Source organism: Marmota monax, unplaced genomic scaffold, assembly GCF_021218885.2.
Source record: "Marmota monax isolate L192 unplaced genomic scaffold, Marmota_monax_Labrador192_F-V1.1 WCK01_AAM20220418_F8-fsc00005, whole genome shotgun sequence".
In the NCBI taxonomy this organism is placed as follows: Eukaryota; Metazoa; Chordata; class Mammalia; order Rodentia; family Sciuridae; genus Marmota; species Marmota monax.
In genome coordinates, this window is record NW_026692254.1 from 32,574,193 (window position 1) to 32,595,578 (window position 21,386).

Below are 21,386 nucleotides of genomic sequence, written 5' to 3' on the forward strand. Positions count from 1 at the left end.
AGATGGACCTAGGAGGGCACAGTGGTGCATACTTGTAACCCCAGTGACTCAGGGGGCTGAGTAAGGAAGACTGCAAGTTCGAGACCAGACTGGGCACATAAGGAGACCCTGTCTCAAAATAAATATTAAAAAGAGCTGGGAATGGAGCTGAGTAGAAAATAATCCCTGGGTTCAAACCCAGTACCAAATTAAGAAAAAAAAAGAGCAAAACAACAAGAAAAACATAGAAAAGAAAGAAAAAGAACAAGGAAAACAAAATGGAATGGCCCTGATCTGGGCCCTGGAGTTTTCTGAAGTCCACTGGGAACTTGGGAAGCAGGATTTGCCTACGAAAAATTAGAAACCAAGAAACTGTGCCTCCTACCTGTGCATGTATGCAGTCACAGTGTGCAGCAATCAGATTTAGGAATTTAGAAAAGTGTAAAGACGGAGATCCAACACAGAGATAAATTCAGACCCATATGATTATTCAAATTCTCAGGAAAATTCACTCTACCTGAAACAGTATTACCTGCTTATCGGCAACACAGACAAAAAATTGCAACCATCCTAAGGACACAAAGGGTCTCTCAGAGCAACACTTGCTGGTATCTTCTGTCACCATTTCCAATTCTCTACTTTAAATACGACTACAATAAACTACACTTATTTCTTCTGCTATAAAAAGCCTAAGTAAATCATCCTTTGTTTTATGTCTTTTATGCCTCTCTATTATACTGAAGCATCTGTATAATAAAAAAGAGAAATCAAAATATGACTTTTAAGCCCTATTGTATTCACTTTAAAGAGTTCAACACAATGAGTGGATGATATGAGTATTCAAAAGGTGAGCTGAAAATGTACCTGTCTTCACTTCCCTGTCAAGGAGCCTAAATTTTTATCTCCATAACAAGCCAGGATATCACTTCTGAATATGCCATTAGTTAGGAGGGAGTAATGTGAATCTCCCTCCCTAACTGGGGCTGTATAATAATAATGCATCATACAATATGAGTCATCAAATAGAATTCACTTATGCTCTAATGAGAAAGATAAAAGGTCATGTCAACAGGAGTGCTTCAACAGCAGTAGCAAAGGAGCGTCCTGGGCCAGCCCAAAGATCCTGCTACAGACAGATGCTAGGAAACACTCTACAACAGCAATGCTGGTTTATAAGTGCTAACCAAGTGACACAACTTGGTTAGCACTTATAAACATGCACTTATAAACATAGCACTATGTAAACATGCCTTTAATTTGAACACATTTTCATAGCTCATGGGGTTATGTCAGGAGACCCTGGTATATTGGCTGGATGCAATATGAATAATTTTCCTTCAGTGTTGATATTTTAGAAGCCCAGAACTGGACTCCAACACAGAGAGACAGGACTGATATGTCTCTGCCCTCAACTTCCACACTCCATCCCCATCAATGTCTAGCCTGGGCATAGGCACAGACTCTCCCCAATCATGGCTGCTCTCCCTAATATTAGAAACACTGCCTCTGCTCTGCTGAAGTCCCTGCTCCTGGCCACCCTTTCTGAGATCAGGGAGGTCACTGCAGAAATTCATTTCAGGTAACCAATTTCAGCTCATCTCTCCCACTAATGTGCAACCACACTAGAAGGAATCTGAAATTTCTGAAACTTCACTTTGTGTCCTAACTGCCAGGACAGCATCCAGCCTGCTGGGACACTTCCTATGCAGGGCTGTCAGGGAAGCAGAAGAAAGTTCATCCAGGAAGGACCCACAGTGCTGGCCCAATCATGCAGCCAGGAAGGTCTATAACCCTCGAGCCATGAGTTCCACTTGGCTGCAAGCCTGAGATATAGTGGGCTGGGTGATTCTCCTGAAAATTTGGGACATTTCTTTCAACCAGAGTAATCAGGTCAGAGTGGGAGATCTTATAAGGATCTCTCCCATCACCTCCATTTCTCTTTCTTCTTCTCCCTCTCTCCCTGTACCTCTCCAAGTGTGTTCCACAATCTCAGGGAAAGTAGCAACAAATGTGGACCTTAAAGCAGAGCCCCACTGTGGTGTCATCTGCTTTTTGATGAATGTGGCTTCTACCTGGATCTCCTATGCACTGAGCTAATAAGTGGGTTTGGCTGAAGGGATTGTTATCAAAGCTTCCAGAGCCATGGTGGCTTCAATTACAGAATTTCAACAAAACATGTATAAAAATGTCAGATGCAAGAATTACTATGGAAACAGCTCTATAAAAATGGAGGTTCCTTTGCTAAAACACAGGATAAATCACTAAATCATGGAGGCTTAGCAAATGGAATGAATCTTCATTTGCTTACTCTTTCTATCTGATGGGGAGGAAGAAGGACCCTAAAAATGAGGACAATATTGGACAGGCTCTAGGGGAAGGTTAAGTTGCCTTTAAGGGGCTTTGCCCCCTCCTTGCCACTGGATGTGGTATCAGCAGGTGCTCCCATCCTCTGCAGACTCTTGATTCTTCTCTTGATGGTGTGTGTGTGTGTGTGTGTGTGTGTGTGTGTGAGTACACATGCACCTAAGAGAGAAGGAGAGAGAGACCCAGAAGGAAAAGGGACAGCTCTGAGGAATTCTTTAAAAATGGGACTGAGTCCCTGGTCAAATCATTAGCCCAGGGAACAACCAGAGATCAGGGTAAGGATGCTGGACTCAGGTCAGGAACGTGGAGGCCCAGGAGGAACACAGCCTTGGCTTATTTCTGCCCAGTCCCTGAAGGAGCTGGCAGAAAGTCCCAGCAGAGGGAGGCTCAAAGACACCCTCCCACCCTCAAGCACAGAGAGGGCTCTTAGTCCTGAAAATATTGGGTTGCATCAGAGCATCTTTGCCTAGACTTGGGCCTGACCTGGCCTACTTCCTTCAACAGACTCCTGAGCTAGCCTTTTCTAAAAAAGGACTTGGGTGATGGATAAAGCTTTTTCTATAGAATGCAGTTAGAGCACATAAACATTTAAAATAATTTTTATAAGACCTGGTGTTTTTTAAAAATCAATTAAAAATCTATATAATTGGGGCTGTGTTTGTGGCTCAGCAGTAGCACACTTGCCTGAAATGTGTGAGGCACTGCATTTGATTCTCAGCACTGAATATAAATAAATTAAAAATAAATAAATGTCTGTCAACCACTAAAAAATAAATTTATATGATCTATATACTGATACCAAACATGCACATTCTTTTAGCAACCCAGACTTTGCTGAGCTTAGCACCTTGTTAGCAAGAATGGCTGGTTAAAATAGGAAGGTTGCTTTGCAGTGAGCCCCGGAGGCAAGCCACATCATTTATTACAGAGCTGATCTGAGGAGTTTTGCCTAGGGGCACCAACATTTCTCATCCCAGCTCTGCAAGTCCCTCTGCCAAAATAACGAAACTGAAAATGCAAAACTGGCTACATCAGCACCAAAAGTGAGCATGCTAAAGCAAGGTGAAGGTAGCCTAAGCTCTGAGTTCCAGTTCTTAGTCCTTTAAACCTTCTTAACAATCATGAAAATCTCAGGCCCCACCTTCAGACTATACCACACACACAATAGTCTATTTTACATTCTGAAATTATAGAGCTGAATATCTTATTCTTCTTAGGCCCACTCAATCCCAGATGCTAATACACATCTATCTCTTGTCTCTGTCCCCTTTAAGAATCACAATGGTTTAAAGCAAACTCTCAGAATTAAATTATATCCCATCTGATTCAAATGTATGATATGTCAAGGTTATTGTTATGTGTAAATAATTAAAACCAGAAGTTGCATTAAAAGTAAAAGTTGCTTTGACTTTGTGAGAAACCTTGTTGGTCTAATATTTCACTGAAAATAAAATAGATTTGGTGCTGGAAAGGGGTTAAGTGATAACTGAGTCTGAAATGTCAGTAATGTTTTTTCTTAGAGTTGTGGTTGGTTGTTTGCTCTAATTCAGTATGAATAGTTGCAGTTTTGATCCTATCTGCTCAAAAGTGCTGGTCTTTCTGTCTCTCTCAGAACTGGCATAGTTAATAGCACTATTATTGTTCTCAACTTTATTAGCCAGTAATAGTATGTGATTCAAGCTGTCTGGACTTCAGACACAGACTTTAGCCAGTTATTCTGAAAGGAATTCTGTACATTGCCCACAAAAGATGGGCAGCCAGAGAAAATGATGGAGGGCTCCAGGGTGATACTTTGCAGCCCATAGGGCCTGGAACTCAGCTAACAAATCTGGCCTCAGAGCTTGTGGGGCAGAGGGGAACTTGTGGTGGTGAAGAGCAAGCCTCCTTGCCTGAAGAAGTCACAAGCAGGGTCACTAAGCACATTCCCACCACAAGGATAAGCAAACAGAAGTCCCCAGCTGGGTGCCAAGGCCCAAAACACTTAGAAGCAAATCATGTGCATATTTAGGAATCTTGCAAAATCTAAACAGGATGTGAGCTGCTGAGTTCTTATTCTACAGGAGGGGAAAAAACAATACTTTCCCAACAGGTCAAGATCATTGCTCAACATTTATTATGTCCAATTCCTGGAAATGCGGAGGCTGCTTACCCAGAACGCCGCTTTCCTCCACGGGCAGGCATGGCCCCTGCCATCCTCACCTGTCCAGTGGCCGCCATTGGGGCAACAGGCAATGTCACCGATCCAGGTATGTCTGAAGCCATTTCTAAAATTCAGCAAAGACAAGAGGTTTTTGTCAACTCCAGGAAAACCCCGTATCAAGCAAGAAAAGCTGCCGCAAATTCCCAGCAGTACCACCTGGAAGACAGTTCAGGATCCGGGTGCTGCAGTCACTCTACCCATCACAACTTACGTGACTCAGTGAGTCCTTCCTCCCTATCTGGGTTCTGCCCTTTCCCCCTGGGCTGTACTCGCAAACAGTACTTGAATCAGTCATACAAGTGCTGGCGAGGATGCGGGGAAAAAAGGTACACTCATACACTGCTGGTGGGACTGCAAATTGGTGCAGCCAATTTGGAAAGCAGTATGGAGATTCCTTGGAAAACTGGGAATGGAACCACCATTTGACCCAGCTATTCCTCTTCACAGACTACACTCAAAAGACCTAAAAACGGCATACTACAGGGACACAGCCACATCAATGTTTATAGCAGCACAATTCACATAGCTAGACTGTGGAGCCAACCTAGATGTCCTTCAATGGATGAATGGATAAAAAAAATGTGGCATTTATACATAATGGAATATTACTCAGCACTAAAAAGTAACAAGATCATAACATTTGCAGGGAAATGGATGGCATTAGAGCAGATTATGCTAAGTGAAGTTAGCCAATCCCAAAAAAACAAATGCCGAATGTCTTCTCCGTAAGGCAGGTGACTCAAAATGGGGTAGGGAGGAAGAGCATGAGAAGAAAATTACCTCTAGATAGGAAAAAGAGGTGGGAGGGAAAGGGAAAGAGAAGGGGAGTTGCACAGAAGATGGAAGGAGACCCTCATCGTTATACAGATTATATGCATGACCATGTGAGGGGAAAAAAAAAAGAAGTGTATCACATTAGATTGGGCAGAGAGAAGTGAGGGGAGGGGAGGGGAGGGGGGACAGGAAGGACAGCAGTATAACATAGACACTACTATTGCTGTATGTATATACGTGACTGTACGACCAATGTGATTCAGCAACCTGTACGCTCAGAAAAAGGAGTAATTATACCCCATTTGATTCAAATGTATGATATGTCAAGATCACTGTACTGTCATGTGTAACTAATTAAAACTAATAATAATAATAATAATAATAATAATAATAATAATAATAATTTTATGAAGCTGGCACACACCTGTAATCCAAACAACTCAGGAGATTGAGATAAGAAGATAGTAAGTTCAAGGCCAGCCTCAGCAACTTAGTAAGACCCTCAATAACTTAACAAAACCTGTTTCAAAGTAAAAAATTAAAAGGGCTGAAGATATAGCTCAATGGTAAAGCATCACTGGGTTCAGTACCCCCCAAAAAAATTTAAATAAAGAATTGGTGCAGCTTAGCTGCTTTCATAAGAGTCTCCTGGTCACCTAGAGATAGGAGGTATGATGTCTAGGAATCCAGACAGCGTGGAGCCTGAGGGGAGGGGGCTGCAGCTGGTACCAACGACTGGCCCCCTTGATGGGGCAAACTCCCTGAAAGTCAGTATCCTGCCACAGCAACTGCTGATGCTCTTTAACCCTTGCCTTGGAGATCGTGCTCAAGCAGAAAGGCTGGTCCCCACCCTCAGTCTGGACTCAGAACTCCCAAGTGTGGGAGCCCTGCCTGGCCGCTTTGTGCATGGGGCATTAAAAGAATCATGTCACACTGCACAATGAGCCAGTAATGGCACCAGGATGATGTGCCCTGGCTCTCCTGAGCCAGGCCTTGGTGGGAAAAATATTAAAAAATATGAATAATGGACACTGAAAAAGGGTACCTGTCTTGTACAGGTTAACATTCATTTCTCATAAGCCAGACACTCTGCAAGCTTCTTGGAACCATGGTGAGCTTTCTTGATTTTGAAGATTCTCCTTCCTAATTTCTAGAGAATTCCTAAATTTAGGCAACCCTTTTCTCAGATCATTCCATGACAAGATAAACACTTTAAGCAGCTTCTCTGATTCTGCTCATTGTTCTTGGGAATAACTTCCACAGTGTTCACTTTTCTTAGCTTGATTCTTACTGGGGATAGAAGGGAAGCAACAGTCTATAAAAATATATTTCAATAAAACATTTCAAGATAACAGCAGGAACTTGGGCCACTATTAGTAGAGAAGGAATGTCCAGTATGTTGAAAGTGGACATTTGGTGTAGTTATTGCTGTCTCCTTCCAGCAGAAACAGGGAGTCACATGACAGTGGCCTCACAGTCAGGTCCAAAGACATTGTGTTTAATAAACACATTTGAAGGTCAACTTGAACTATTCCACTCAAACACTCAAATCTCTTTTTTCTTTCTTTCTTTTTTTTCTCCAGTCCTGGGATCAAACCTAGGCAAGTGCTTACCACTGAGCTGCACCCCCAGTCTTTCACTGAAAAGTGAAAGGTGCAGGATGCAGTGGGGCACACTAGTAATCCCAGTGACTTGAGTAGCACCGGGGGGAGGATCACAAGTTCCAAGCCAACTTCAGTGATTGAGCGAGGCCCTAAGCAACTTAGTGAGACCCTGTCTCAAAATAAAAAGGGCTGAGGATATGGCTCAGTGGTTAAGCATCCCTGGGATTAACCCCCCAGTATCAAAAACCAAACCAAACCAAAACAAAACTGTTGAAGAAGAATTTTGTAATACTAATAAACAAAATATTAATTCAGCCACTCTGCTATGTTCACAAAACTTTGAGAACAATTACAATCTTGTTTTGATTTTAACGAGTGTATGCGTTGAAAAGAATTCAAGGAAAAATCCCTTTGTAAAAGTCTCTCCCCTTTAAAAAATGACTGCATTGGGTTTGTGACAGTGAGACAGTTTGTGACAATGATGACCTAACCACCTTACCATCTGCCTGCTTCTGATGAGAAATTTATATGTATATATATATATATATATAAAATTATTTTTCTTCTGAAGTGGATGTTAAAACATGCTGTGTCCATTAAGACCCATTGCTACTAGAACAAGCAGGTGAAAATGAAAGTCACTACTTCCTAATTTCCACAGAAGAGCAGACCTAAGATTCTCCAGGAATCTTTAAAAATCTTTAAAAAAAAAATCAGTGAGTTAGCAAAAAGCTGTGCATTTACTTCTTTTCTGGATATACCAATGTCCATTAAAAACACTGAGAAATTCTATGTAAAGAATTGCATGTAACTGTTTGATCCAGCATATCATCAATGTCTGTATTTGTGGAAACTTTAAAAATTTTGTACCTGCCAAGTTAATGTTTCACACGATATTAGTTTCAGTATGTTAAAGCCAGCTACCCCACCTTTGAGTTAAGGAAATTCTAGATTGGAATGGATCTTAGCCATTGACTCCTCTGTCCCAGTTGCCCTCCAGCTCAGGGCTGGCAGGCAATGTGTAGTTTGACAAAAAGGACATTCACTTGTTTTTATTTTGGGAAAACAAAACATGCCAATTGTTTTTGTGATACTAATAGGGGATGGACAGACATGAATGGTGGGAAAATGAGGTTAATGGGATAATTCTATCAATGGGGACTACAGTGCTGATCCCCACACAGTTTCACTTTTAAAAAGCAATTTACCTGCAACTCTGTCTGGCTTAAGTCTACAAGATATGTTACATTCCTAAGCAAATGACCTGTTGTCTGCAGAAGAAATGCAGGCACAAAGTGCAGTCAAGAACAACACAAGTTACCCTGTGGGGTTAGGGGGCAGTGGCAACCCTTACGCAGACCAGATCCCAGAACTCAAAGAGATAAGGATAATTCCCCCTAACCTCCTGTAAGAAGAGGTTCTATTTAGAACTGGTCAGCATGGGCCAAAATGACCTAGAGTTGTCATGGCAGTGGGAATTTGAAAGTCTGATGTCATCGTCAGTCAAAAGTCAAGAGGAGAACCTCAGTAGGACTCTGGAAACCTCCCTGGGATCCCCAAAATACTGGAGAGCAGGAGAGACACCCCCCCTCCCCTCTGAGAGGACTTACTCTCCCTTGACAGTGTCCCTGTTTTCCCTTTCCTATTTCTTCTAATGAACTCATGCCTGCTACCCTGAGCAACATGTCTAAGATCTTTCTGACCTGGTCCCAAGAATCAGGGACATAGGGGGCCTTATGCTGCTTCAGTTTCCCAGAAGGTCCCAGCCCTATAACAATACAAGTTGCAGAAAGTGAAATTCCCCAAAGTGCTGACTTGAAGGGCAACGGATGGGGAATACTGAAGATCCAATCCTTTCTTAGATAGAGGGGGACACAAGGCAAAGAGAGATTCGGTGACTTGCAGGCACATTAGACCTCATTCTGCTCTCTGGCTGCTCCCTGTGGGTAAGTGGTAAGTCTCATCTGCCCAGCCAAAGAGCCAGCTTCCTGAAAGTAGCCCCACACCAGCCTGCCTTTGACTCATGCACTGTGCATATCCCAATATTCTCCAAGCTTGATGCAAGGTTCCATGTGTAAGTTGACAACTGGACACGTGGAGTTTCTACTATGAAGAAATTTTACACTTACTTACATGGAGTATAATGTGCTCGGAGAGAACTACTGTCTTCACATGTGATAGGCATTTGCCATAAAGCCATTGGGATACGAGAAGGAGAGCAAGTGAGCTTAATATACAAATGTACTGACATGATTTGAAAAGGAGAGGCTCATATTTAACCCCAGCCAAGGGGGCTAAACAAACGATATCTGAAAGTGGTGGCTCATACCTCCAATATCCTCATAAGGCATTTCTTGAGTAACGTTTCTTTCTAATTTGATTGCTTCTTTTGTAAACTGCACTTGTATATCTTGTGCTCATTCCTCTACTAAGATTTGGAATATCTTTCTTATCTTTGTACAATCTCTTTTAATAAATTGGAACTTTGTCCTATTTTCTGAAAATATTTTACAATACTTTTTCCAATCTGTTGCTGTCTTACAAGTTGAAAGATTCTTTTTAATACTATAGAAAGCTTTAAGAAGTAGAATTAAGAAGACAAGATCAATTGACCTAACCCCATTTATTCAGAAATCCTGCCTTTTTTCCCATAAATTTTGTTGATGCTCCCTCTATGCTGTATTTTATTTACACATGAAAGTGTCTGTCTCTAGCATATCTATTTCCTCCTCAATTACCTAGTTATGCATCCTTGCTCCTCTACTGTACTTCGTAACACACTTAGGGATGAAGTTTCACTACTCCAACTCTCAGAAGTCTTTGCTCTCCTTTTTAATATATTCTTCCATTTAAATTTTGACTTAACTTGATTAAGATATTAAATTTAACACCCTTGCAATTAAGTCTCTTTCGAGAGCTGGGAATTCATTGAGGGAACACTGACCTTTTTACAACATTGTGAATTTTTAACCACTAATTGACATATGCCTATAACTAACTGAAGATTCCCTTTTCAGCTCAGTAAAGTTTTTGACTTTCATCATATAGGTTTCTGGAGTTCCCCATTTGGTTTGTTTCTATGTATTTTGTGTCATTATATGCGATGTTGTGCTGTGTGTTATGATCATTGCTACTAAAGTAAACATGATCTTTTCCCATCTTATTTTCTAACTGGTTAGTAGTCTATGAGGCTTGAAGTAATTGATTTGACCAGCAACTAACATAGGTGTTGCCCTCCTCTCCCTCAATGTTCTAGGTATTGTCCTTTTGAAATTTACATGTCTGGTAAAGAAAATTTGGGGTCATTATCATGTTTCCTGCCATTTATCAGATTCCCTTATTTGTTCTGATAATTTTTTTTCACTAAATCTTCTAAATTTTGTGCTTTCAAATCCTATTGATGACAACATTAATACTTTATTAATATTTTCTCCTTTTTAATAGTTGAAGGCTCAATTTCTTTTTCTTTTTTAAAATTTTTTTTAATATTTATTTTTTAGTTGTAGTTGGACACAATATCTTTATTTTATTTTTATGTGGTGCTTAGGATCGAACCTAGGGCCTCACACATGCTAGCCAAGTGCTCTACCGCTAAGCCACAACTCCAGCCCCTCAATTTATTTTTCAAATCTTATTTTGTTGGCCATAGTGTCCAGAATAACATTCAGTAGTAAATGAATTATAATGGGCTAAGAGAAACACCCAAGGACTTTTCAGTCAAGCATTCCTAGTTTCAAATTACAACTCAATCATTTTAATGTATTTGAGTGACTGGACCACTCTAAGGCAAAGTGTTATAATCTGTACCCTACAAAATGTTCATAATCTGTACCCTGCAGGGACAGCTTAAAAATTAAGGATAATATGTGTGAAGAGCACATATTTGGAAAAAATAAATACTCAAGCAACAATAATTAAAATTGCAATTATGGCAAGGATTAGTGACCTTGGGAGGTGAAGACAATAGTAGGTGGTCTTGCTTGGTCCTTGAATTTAATTGAAATAAGATGCTGATTGAAAGATAGAGATTCTTTATGATGTCAAGGAAATCTGCTCCTCTGCTTACTTTTTAGTTTATTTAAGGAATTGTGAGAAATAGAAAGTCTGGTGGTCCATTTTGAGAATGTAGTATTTAGTCTTATTTGGGATGTAAGTTCCAATTGTAGCCATTTTAACTATAGCCCTTCTCTTTGTTGTCCCTGGTTTTAAATTAGCCAGTTACGTAGATTGTAACCTGAGCTCCTCCTATCAGAGCAAGGGGCAGTGCTGGATTAGGGATAAAAACAGGTGGACTGTTTCCCAAATGTGCTTGCTTGCCAGTTTGGTAGTACACCCTTCTGCAGAATCGAAGTTTGCCTTGCTGAGCCACTTCCAAATACATGTTTGATTCCTTACAGCATCCTGGCATTTCTAACAGAATAGATGTCTCATTTCATCAAAAGTCCTGTTGATAACTAAAACAGTGTTCTAGATACTGAAAAACCAAAGGGAAGGTGCAATCTATGAGGCTAAAATTTATATTAAAGGTTACATGTTTTCTCTAAGGTTGATTTTTAGGAGCTACCCTTAATAAATGTAAACAAAAGTAAAATCAGGAGAGGCTTCTCTCCTCTGTTGTCAGTGTCCATATCCATCTAAGTGGGATACACACTTTCCCTGGGAAAGTGATCACCTGTTTCCCAAATCTGTAGTTTTTTTTTTTTTTTCTGTGACTCAAGTGCAAGCAAGCAAAGCTCCTGGGATTGTACCCAGAGAAGGTCCCTGGCCAGGTCAGCGGTGGCAGTCTCAAAGGCAGGGCCTGGTATAAAATGGAGCAGAGAAGCTGAACCATTCAGGTGAACAGTTGTCATGTAAGTATAGTGTCAATTTGCTCCAGGGTCTCTGAATTTCACTCTGAAACAAAGAAAAGGGGAAATCTGGCCACTACACTGCATAGCAAGGAAATCATGCCTCAGACCCCAACAGGTGGCTGTCACATCCTGCAGCTGGGTACACGAGGATGGCCCTCCTGGAAGACAACTCTTCAATATCAATAAAAATACATTAAATGTCCAGATATATCAGGGAGGCTGAGGCATATCAGTAGTATGGCAAGTTTGAGGCCATCCTCAGCTACTTAGCGAGACCCTCAGCAACTTAGTGAGATCCTGTCACAAAAACAAAAACCAAAAAACATAAAAAGGGCTAAGGATGTTGCTTAGTGGTTAGATCCCCAGTACCCCCACACACACTAAAAAAAGGTGCACACACAGAGATGCTAACAAAACTTTGCCATTTTCTTATTATGAGGAATTAAAACACTTCTGTGATTCTGATTTTCTGGTTCTATCTCATAGCAGCGCACAAAATGCAATGGTGGGGCACTGTGTGCAGGGAGAGCAGCTGTTTTAGGCCTCCTGACCGCTCCTGAAGTGCCAGGAAGTGGGTTCCCCATGAAGTTGGAGGCCCCTATGAAACTGAGAGCAACTTGTTCATGCTGAAGGGTCACCCCGGCCCGTCTAGCACAGGCTAACTCAGTCAGCACATGTATATTTCCTGCTTTTCCCTCTCCCCAAAGCCTTCCAACATAAAATTTTTTAAACAGTTTCTTCTATCTTCCTTCAAAGCTGGCTTTGAATAAAACTATTTTCCTACCAATTTGACTCTGAATATTTATTTGTGGAGTGGTGAGCCACATAGCCTGGACTCTTCTGCCTAGTAACACTCACTTGGGGGATGCTGTCCACAACTGTTGAAAGAAGGGGCAGCCTGAGATGAGGGCCTTTTCCCTCCCCACCTCTTGCTGCCTCACTAAGGTTCTGCCAGCTGGCAGGCCCACCCACACCTCAGGGAAGTGGTCAGCAGGGGGCACAGCTGTGCTGAGCTGTGAGCCTCACCACACATTTCTTCTCAGGGCTTCATACACATAAACTACACATGCTACACAATAACACACACACACACACACACACCACACATATATGACACGTACATATATGCCACACAAAACACACTCCCTGCACCTGACACAGAACTTTTTCTCTCACTGGCAAGGAAGCTCACACCTGAGAGCCTCACCTGAGAGAGAAGAGAGTACTTGAACCTGACACAGTGCACACACCCTTCAGAAGCTGTCTTGCCCAGTGCCAGCAGGAAACCCAGAAGTTCTGCATCAGTCATCAATCCCCTTGACTCCACATCCTTGTGGGCAGGCCCAGCAGAGTCTGGCAAGGGGTGCAACTTTAAATGGAGTGCGAGGGTCAGGATCCTTGCCTTGACTTTTCCTATGCAGTTGAGGTACTGCCACAGTTGGCAAGGAAGGGCACCTGGTGCCACCTAGAAACTTGAGTGCATCCTAAGACAATACCACCCTGCATCAAATTCAAATCAACCTTAGAAAAAGATGTGGAATTTTCCACTGCTCAAGCAAGTCTGTAATTGTGGCACAGCAATCCTGCCCCACCTTGAGGAGCAAAATGCCACCAAAAAACTGCCTATCCTCCAGGCCTCCTCTTTCTCCAGACTTGGTCCCCATCACTGGAGAGCCACCATCCTAACATCTAGTGAAGGCACATAGTCATTCTTCTTCCCCCTCCTTCTCTGTGGGTTGTGGCTCTCTCAGTCCCACTTTGAGCATCCCTCCTGGTTATCCAGGCATTATGTTTTTGGCCTCGTGTTCCTCCTTTCAGGTTTCATTTGCCAGTTGCTGCTCCACTTCCAGATGCCAAGCCATCATACACAGTCTTATTTCTCTATGTTCTCCCCTGGGTGACCACTCAGGCATGGGCCATCAGTGTTGTCTCTTTGCTGATGATTCCTAAACCCAGTCATCAATTCTCACCTTCTATAATCTCTCCACCTTCTAGGTTCTGCTGTGGCCTGCCTCATAAAACACCCCCACCCTCAGTCTTCCTACACCTATCATTGACCCTCCTATTGAGCTCCCCCTTGGAAGCGAGATGGGATAAGCCCAGCCCTTCTGTCCTCTAAGGGTTTCTCTTTGCTCTTAGCACAATGCAAAGTTCCCTGCCATGATCAACCAGTTCCTGTATGGCCAGTCTGCTATCTGCCTCTCTTACCCACACCTCCAGCTCTAGCCACACTGCCCAGTAAGTTTATTGAGCATACCATGTTCCCTCTCAACTCAGGACCTTTGCATATGTTATGTCCTCTGGCAAGGAAGCTGCATCTCCCTACAGATCTAATTACTCCCCAATTTCAAGTGCAATCCTTCTATAATGATCTCTTCGCTATTCACTCCTCAGTCATTTACATTCTGCTCAAATATCCCTTCTCAAGGAGGCCTGTTTCCATCAGCCCCCTCCTCCCCAGCATGGGACTGGTCCCTATGACATGGGCACTATACCTGTTCTTCTCCTGTGAATGAAGGCAGGCAAAGCAGCCCAGGTGGAAGACAGGGCCAGGATGGCGGAGCTCAAAAAGGAATGCAATGATGTCACTGCCTCAAAATCGTGGTGTGTCATCTTCAGGGTCCCAAAAGGGAAAATTCTAAAAAACCTTGGTCACCTGATCCTCCTACACTGCACAGTGCAAAAAAATTTCTAGAGGAGGCAGAAACATATGGTTGGGCTGGTCGTGTATTTACATCTACCATGCCACACATACTCTGTACATGGGAACTTTCGGAGTGAGGTACACACACAAACATTCACACCTTCCTGGGTCATTTATTCATGGTGCCACACACCCAGCAGGAGTCTGTTTCCAGTTTTCACTTCGTCCCTATCAGACTCAATTTCTCCATCTAGAAATGTAGTTATTCAGATGCTCCTTTCTTTTGCTAGGGTGCAGTAAGCAAATGGGCAGTGTTTGTAAAGCTCTTGTTTTGAGCCAGGGGTTGTGCAACAGGCACAAACTAAGGGACCGGATGTAAGACAGTGTGAGGCAGACATGTGTCCAGAGAGCTGCCTGCTGTGGGAGAGGAACTGTGTTATGAGGATAACTGGGGAGATCTAAGAAGGTTTTCTGGAGGAGGCCACAACTGTGCTAACCTGGCAACAGGTTACAAAAATGCTACAATGCTATAGGACTAAAGCACAATATAAAAGATGTTCTTTCCTAAATGAATTCCTTTGACTGCTCCTGCATTTCTTAGCAGATGCCAGCTCACTTGAGGAGTTATGCATTCTTGTTCCCTTTAGCCACTGGAGCTTGCTTCCTGGCCTTTTACCCCAGGTGCATCTCCATACAGATCTAGTTATTTCCCTACTGCAAATGCAACCCTCTTCTAATGCTCTCTAATCAGTGTTCCTGATATCACCTGATATCCGGATATCATGGCAAATGAACAAAAAAAAACATCTGTACCCACAGCAGTCCAACCCCAAACGCAAATATACCACCAAGAAGCTGTCTTCCATTACACACAGGGGGAAATGACTGCCTGCTCTTACACAAAGTTGCAATGAGATTTTGAGCTCATTCTAAAATCAGTACAAGCTAAGGATTTTACAAGCTTCACCATAACACAGAAAACATATCTGGCTTGTGATGCAGCATCTAGCTACAGATCATTCTACATTTCAAATGCAGACATATTGTGAGCAATTTCTATAATATGACGTAGGCAGGAAAAACCTGGGGAAAAATGTGAAACTTGAGAGCATTAAGATGAAGGAAGAGGAGGAAATGAAAAAGGACATTTTGTTCTAAGCCTGTTATTTCATGTGAATCCAAATAAGGGAAATATTCCTTGATCTTCACATTGGAAAAAAAAAATTAATGACATGCAACCTTCCATAATACAAACACATATACTATTTTAATGATCATCCAATAAATGAAAAAATCACAATGTTCTTCCACGGGTGGGAGAGGAGCAAGGAGAGGCAGCTAACCAAGAAAAAATGCTCTCCTCAATATTCAGCTCTCTTAGAACAATTCTCTGCACAGAAAGCACATCAAATACCACAACCCTACCTTTTCAGAGGGATTAAACAAAGATCTTTCTTCCTTGTGACCAACACCTTCTTAGGAGAGTCTGTTATCCGTGTAGAAGGAATGTCAGAAACCTCTGGGAGGAAATGTAGCTGCATTTGTATTCTGCTCAGAAGATGTCATCACAGCTCTGTTTACCTTAACTGTGGACCATGATTCAGCCGTGACAACTGTCTTGCATACTGATCAATTTATTTGCAGCAAAATTTCTAGCATTAACTGCTTAGGTTCTGAAAAACTGGTTACTCAGATTTCTTGTGCAGTTGAAGCAGATATACATTTGGAATATCTAGACTGTTATCAAAATGATTCAGTGAGAGACCATAAAGGATGTTCCTAAAATGCTAGCAAGGGAGGGTCCCTTCTACTTCAGGATAGAGGGAGAGCAGGCAGTTCCCAAAGGTCCTCCTCGGCATTGGATTTTTTTTTTCTTTTTTTGTAACACAATGTGCAGAAAAATCATTAGATTGGGAGTCTGGGGACTCTGCGTCCAGATCCTTGCTAGGTTTTAACCAGCTGTGTGGTGCTCTATGAGACATCCCTATCCCACAGACAGGCTGGCCCTGTAGCTCTGCAATTGGGCAGAGGTAGCATAATTATGAAAGGAATGGCTGCTAGACCCAGGGAGGGAGGGACAGGCCAGGTCCTACCTCCTCCAGATGCCTCCATCCTGGACACTGAGCCCTGGATGTAGGCCTGAGCCCTCCCAGCAGGCAGGCTTTGACAGGGAATAGAAACCAGTCCAAAGGCAGCCCAGAAGAGATACCCTGAGATGGATGGTGTAGGCAGAGCCCTGGCTCCCTGGGTCCCACCATGCACTGAACTGTGCCCTTTTGAAACCACCATATTCCCACTAGGGTACAGTTTCCTTTGCCACCCTGCTAGCTGAAGACCCAGCATCTCTGTGCTGGACTTTGTAGAATGGTGAACAACACACATCCAGCAAGAGGTACCAGAAGCAGGAAGTAAAAATGGGGAGGTCATTGTCAAGGATATGATTCTGGAACAAGGCAATATTCATTCAGCATGGCCTACTCAGTGAGATGAGAGGAATAGAACCATAACCACAATGGGACCCACCCATGAGCTGTCTCATGCTTAAGTCAAATCTAACACCCTAACAACCACAGACTATTAGGGGAAAGCAGGGGTCATCAGCCACATATAAGAGAGAACATAACACCTGAGCTTGGTGTCTGGGTACAGACTGCCTCTGAAAAAGTTATGGCCTAAGTTATTCCTAAGCCCAAGGAATCAGGGGCCCAGTTAATTAGGAGAGGCCCTGGAAGAAAAAACAAGGGATGGATTGCTGGTGGGAGGGTGTGCAAGGGGTTCAGAGCTCAGATGCTCCAGGTTCAAAAAGACACAGCCCATGGATGGAGAAGGGTTCAAATGTTTATGGAAGAGAACCTGCTAATGAGACAAAATTGCCAGCCTGAATGAGAGCCCTTGAGGGAGAAGGAGAGATAAAACCATCTTCAAGTGCCCGAGAGACCCCCCTGTATAAAAGGGAAGAGGCAGTTTTTGATTACTGCAAAGGCCTCCTCACAATATTTAAGTATATGAAGGGTAAAGGGGAAAAAAAAGACTAATCCAGATGCATGTTGACCATACAGATACAGTCTAAAGTTGAACAAAAAACAAATGAATGAATGTGTCTGATGTAAAATGGAAAAACTAATAAATTATGGAATATATATAAAGAGATAAGAACCACTCAGCCATTAAATATCACAATTTCAAAAGAATAGGATTACAAAAAAATGCTAAGGGTAAGTCAGTAGAGCAGGATACAAAATCTGATGCAAACTAATTTGTCAGAAATCCATCAGAGTTTGGTTGCAGCCACCATATTTGCCTAAAACCTATTAGTTGGCCTCAGCTTCTCTGTTATCGTTTGGATCTGAAATGTCCATCAAGGTTTAGTCACCAGCCTGTGGCACTATTGGGAAGCGATGGAGCCTTTAGGAAGTGGGGCCTATGAAGAGGAAGTTAGATAGTTGGGGAATATTGGGCCCTATCCCTGCCCTGTCTTTGCTTCCTAGCTGCCATGAGGTAAGCAGCCTCCTCTGCCCCACCCTCTCACCATGATATACTGCCTCGCCACAGGCTCAAGACATCAGGGCCAAGTGACCATGGACTGAAACCATGAACCAAAACAAACCTTTTCTACTTTAAGCTGTTTATTGTAGGTACTTTGTCACAGTGAGTGAAAATGGACTGACCTATTTCAGATCTAAATGCCTTGCCTTTGAAAGAATAAATAGTCAAATGACTATTTCAACATCATTCTGGCACCCTGAATTTATATACACACGAGTGATGATCATGGACATGCAGGTCACCATTACATCAATAAGTACTGTATTAAACACCAATACTACAAACAACGCATGCCACCTGAACCTATTGTTCATGTCTGAATACTCACTTTCAAATGTAAATATGCATTTTCGATGTACTTGGATTGAAAATCTCCTTATATGGGTGGTATGTTTCTATATTCTCAATCAGATAGTTTGTAAATATAAAAGTATCATTGTAAGAGCAAAATGCACAATAATTGAAAGCCATTAATTTTATGTACAAAATAATTATTAAGAACTTTAACAAATATTCAAATATAAAAGGAAATGGGGCAATGAAACAAATATGAGAACACATTAGCTTGCTCCCTTTATAAAGATGTCATATCCTTTCTAAACCAAAACAGTGTATCAAACCAGAAATAATATTACAAAGCAGAGTAAAATACATTATTAGAGTATATAATAACCCAAATCTTTGTGGAATTGTTTGGTATCCTAGACTTAATAACAATAAGCAACCTTTAAGATTTAACATTTTTTATTTGTTTCTATTTAGACCACAAATCTTTCCAGCTACAGTCATATTTGAACATTTCATATATTTACAAGAATGAATTAACAGGCAGCTTTGTCAAGTTTGCTACCTCAAAAATTTAAAGGGGGCAAACACTTCAGAATCACACTGTAGCAACTGATGTAAATAATTGTCAACCCAGATATAATTAAGACAACAAACAGAGCAAAGCAAAGAAGAAAATCTTAGGGAAATAAAAAGAACCCGTCACCCTATCTTATTTCCCACCAAACTCAGTTGCAAATGAGTACTTACTTAGTATCACAAGTTGAAGTGCACTGAGCACAAAAGCATCAAGCAGGGACAGTGCCTAGTCAGAACTGTCTCTGACCCTGAAATCAAACTTTTACAGTGTGACTCCTGGTAAGAAACTACAATCAAATAGTAACAATACCCATTTTTTGTTAAAATGTTAGATTTTCATCCAGTGATGGTAATATTCAGTGTCTGCCTCAATTACAGCCAAACATTGACTTTGGTGCTCTGCCATTAGCGTTATCAAAATGAATTAACTAATATATTTTAATATAGAGAATGGTTGTGTGTGTCTGTGTGTGTTTGAGTATGTATGAGAATGTCTGAGTGTGTGTATATGTGTGATCGTGTGTGTGCCTACACACGTGAGGTGAACACACTAAAAAGGGAACAAAGTAGTATCTGAATGTTAAGATTATATGATTCATTTTCCTTTTTTGCTAAGTTTTTAAAACTTAGAATATAATACTCTCATGATGGGGAAACAATGGAAATGATGTAACTGAAAGTAAATAGCATCCCAAGACATTGGACCCCAAGGCAGGCTGCTTGGAACTAAGGCACAGAGCTGGGGGAGTATCACGGAAGCAGCAGGTCTGACATTGTACAAGTACGTATGCTGGACAAACTTACCCCACAGGGGATGGTGGGAGGGAAGAGAGAAAGATTCAAAGATGGAATATCTACTGAGTTTCAAAGAGGTGCCAGATTTGAGCAGGTTCCTGAGCCCTCACAGCAAGGCTATGGAAGGAGTGACATTATCACCATGCCCAGGTGTGACTGCATTTAGTGTTTTCTGATTAGAACAGTAGAAATGGTGTAAACAATCTGGAATATTCAGGAAGCATTAAAGAATGGGAGCATTAAAAATGGGAGCATTAAAGAATGGGAGAATGAGGCTAGACAAGTGTATGGATGGGGGTGAGGGGCGATGAGACTACAGAGATGTTGAAGGTGAGTCTCTAGTAAAGAAATACAGAGAAATTAGATGGTTAAGGTGGGGGAAGCCAGCTGTGGTGGCACAGGAGGAGGAGGAGGCAAGAAGATGGCAAATTCAAGGTCAGCCTAGGCAAGAGAGATCTTGTCTCAAAATCAAAAAATAAAATGGGTTGGGGATGTAGCTCAGTGATACAGCTCCACTGGGTTCAATTCCCACACTGGAAAAAAAAAAAAAACACAAGAGATGCTACCATCAGCTTAAAAATCAGGGCAAGGGACAGCAGTGGCCAGAAGACTGCGATTCCTCCTCCTGGGAGCAACCCTGTGACTCTATTTCCCACCTTATGATTTCTCCAGAGAGCAATGGGAGTGAAACCTCATGTCCCTGCACGTCACAGGAAGGAAAGATGAAGCCCACTAGATCAGGGAAGAAAGATAAGTGGCTGCGTGAAAAGTGAACCCACTGGTAAGTATAGAGTTATGGGACCTGAGGTGTCACCAACACAAAGTAGAAGGGACAGTGAGTGGCAGGTCCAGAAGGCTCTGGGGAGGTGACAAATTGGTGGCTGTGGGTGAACATTGTAAGTAATAGACAAGGAGGAGAAGTAGGACTCTGGGATCATGGTTACTGTGGCCTTCTTAATTATCATCCAAAAAAGGAGCCTCTGAAAGAGAATGGGACAAAAATTAAGCCAGAGAGCATGCAGAAACATTAAGCTCAGGCACACAAGGAAACTTCCAGGAAATCCAGGATACATGTCCACTCTTCATGTGGATGGATTGTTGGCCCAGCCCCAGTGAAAGTGGCCTCCGTCTTTTGGAGTAACCAGTATCCATATAAATCATGAAGCAAACGTCCTTGCCAGGACACTGGATGGTTAATAATCTGGGGAATGTGGGTGAATTGAGAATATCATAGCTTAATTTAGACTCCCCAAACCACCTAGAATTCCACTCAAACTCTAAGGAGGTGACACTGTGATGGAGACACATGAATGGATGTGGCAACAGCAACATCTATCACCTGCTGAGGGTGCATCTCTGTTTGCCCAGGCAAGATAAGTTCCCTGGGGATGTGGGGTGGTGTCTATTCATTTTTCTTATGGAATCACCACACCCTTAAATAATGGCCATGCTTTCCTTGTTGCCATATTTAAAATTGAGTAGTCCAATGGAAGGGGTTTCCAAAAGCCTTAATAAGCACTTAGATCCCAACTGTTCTTCTGTGCAAGAATACTTTACCTGTCAATGCCCTGCAATATGACAAGAACATTTTTACCCTCCTAGTAAAAAGTTGGGGCCACAATGAAGCTGCTGTGTCCAAGCTGGATGAAGCACAGATCCAAGCCCATGTCTTCAGACAAAGAGGGAAAGGGAATGCTCTACAGCAATGGAATTGGGCAGGGATGACTTCAGGGAATAAGTGGAGGTTTCTTGTGCAGCTGAAGATA

General features: G+C 42.1%; 1 protein-coding gene across 9 annotated transcripts in view; it reads right to left on the minus strand.

Annotated features, from left to right (window-relative positions):
* Arnt2 (aryl hydrocarbon receptor nuclear translocator 2) overlaps positions 1–21,386 on the minus strand; it is a 174,377-nt gene that overhangs the window by 119,521 nt on the left and 33,470 nt on the right. For 4 of the 9 annotated variants that reach the window (XM_058577623.1, XM_058577604.1, XM_058577611.1 and 1 more), the window contains exons 1-2: positions 14,267–14,405; positions 4,493–4,607 (exon numbers count right to left, since the gene is read on the minus strand). In XM_058577623.1, coding sequence (XP_058433606.1) covers positions 4,493–4,607; positions 14,267–14,384 — 233 coding nt within the window. In that variant the 5' untranslated portion in view covers positions 14,385–14,405. Of the gene's footprint in view, positions 1–4,492; positions 4,608–14,266; positions 14,407–15,840; positions 15,999–21,386 lie in introns of those variants that run through there. The other 5 variants (XM_046438588.1, XM_046438559.1, XM_058577634.1 and 2 more) reach the window with 4 other exon arrangements.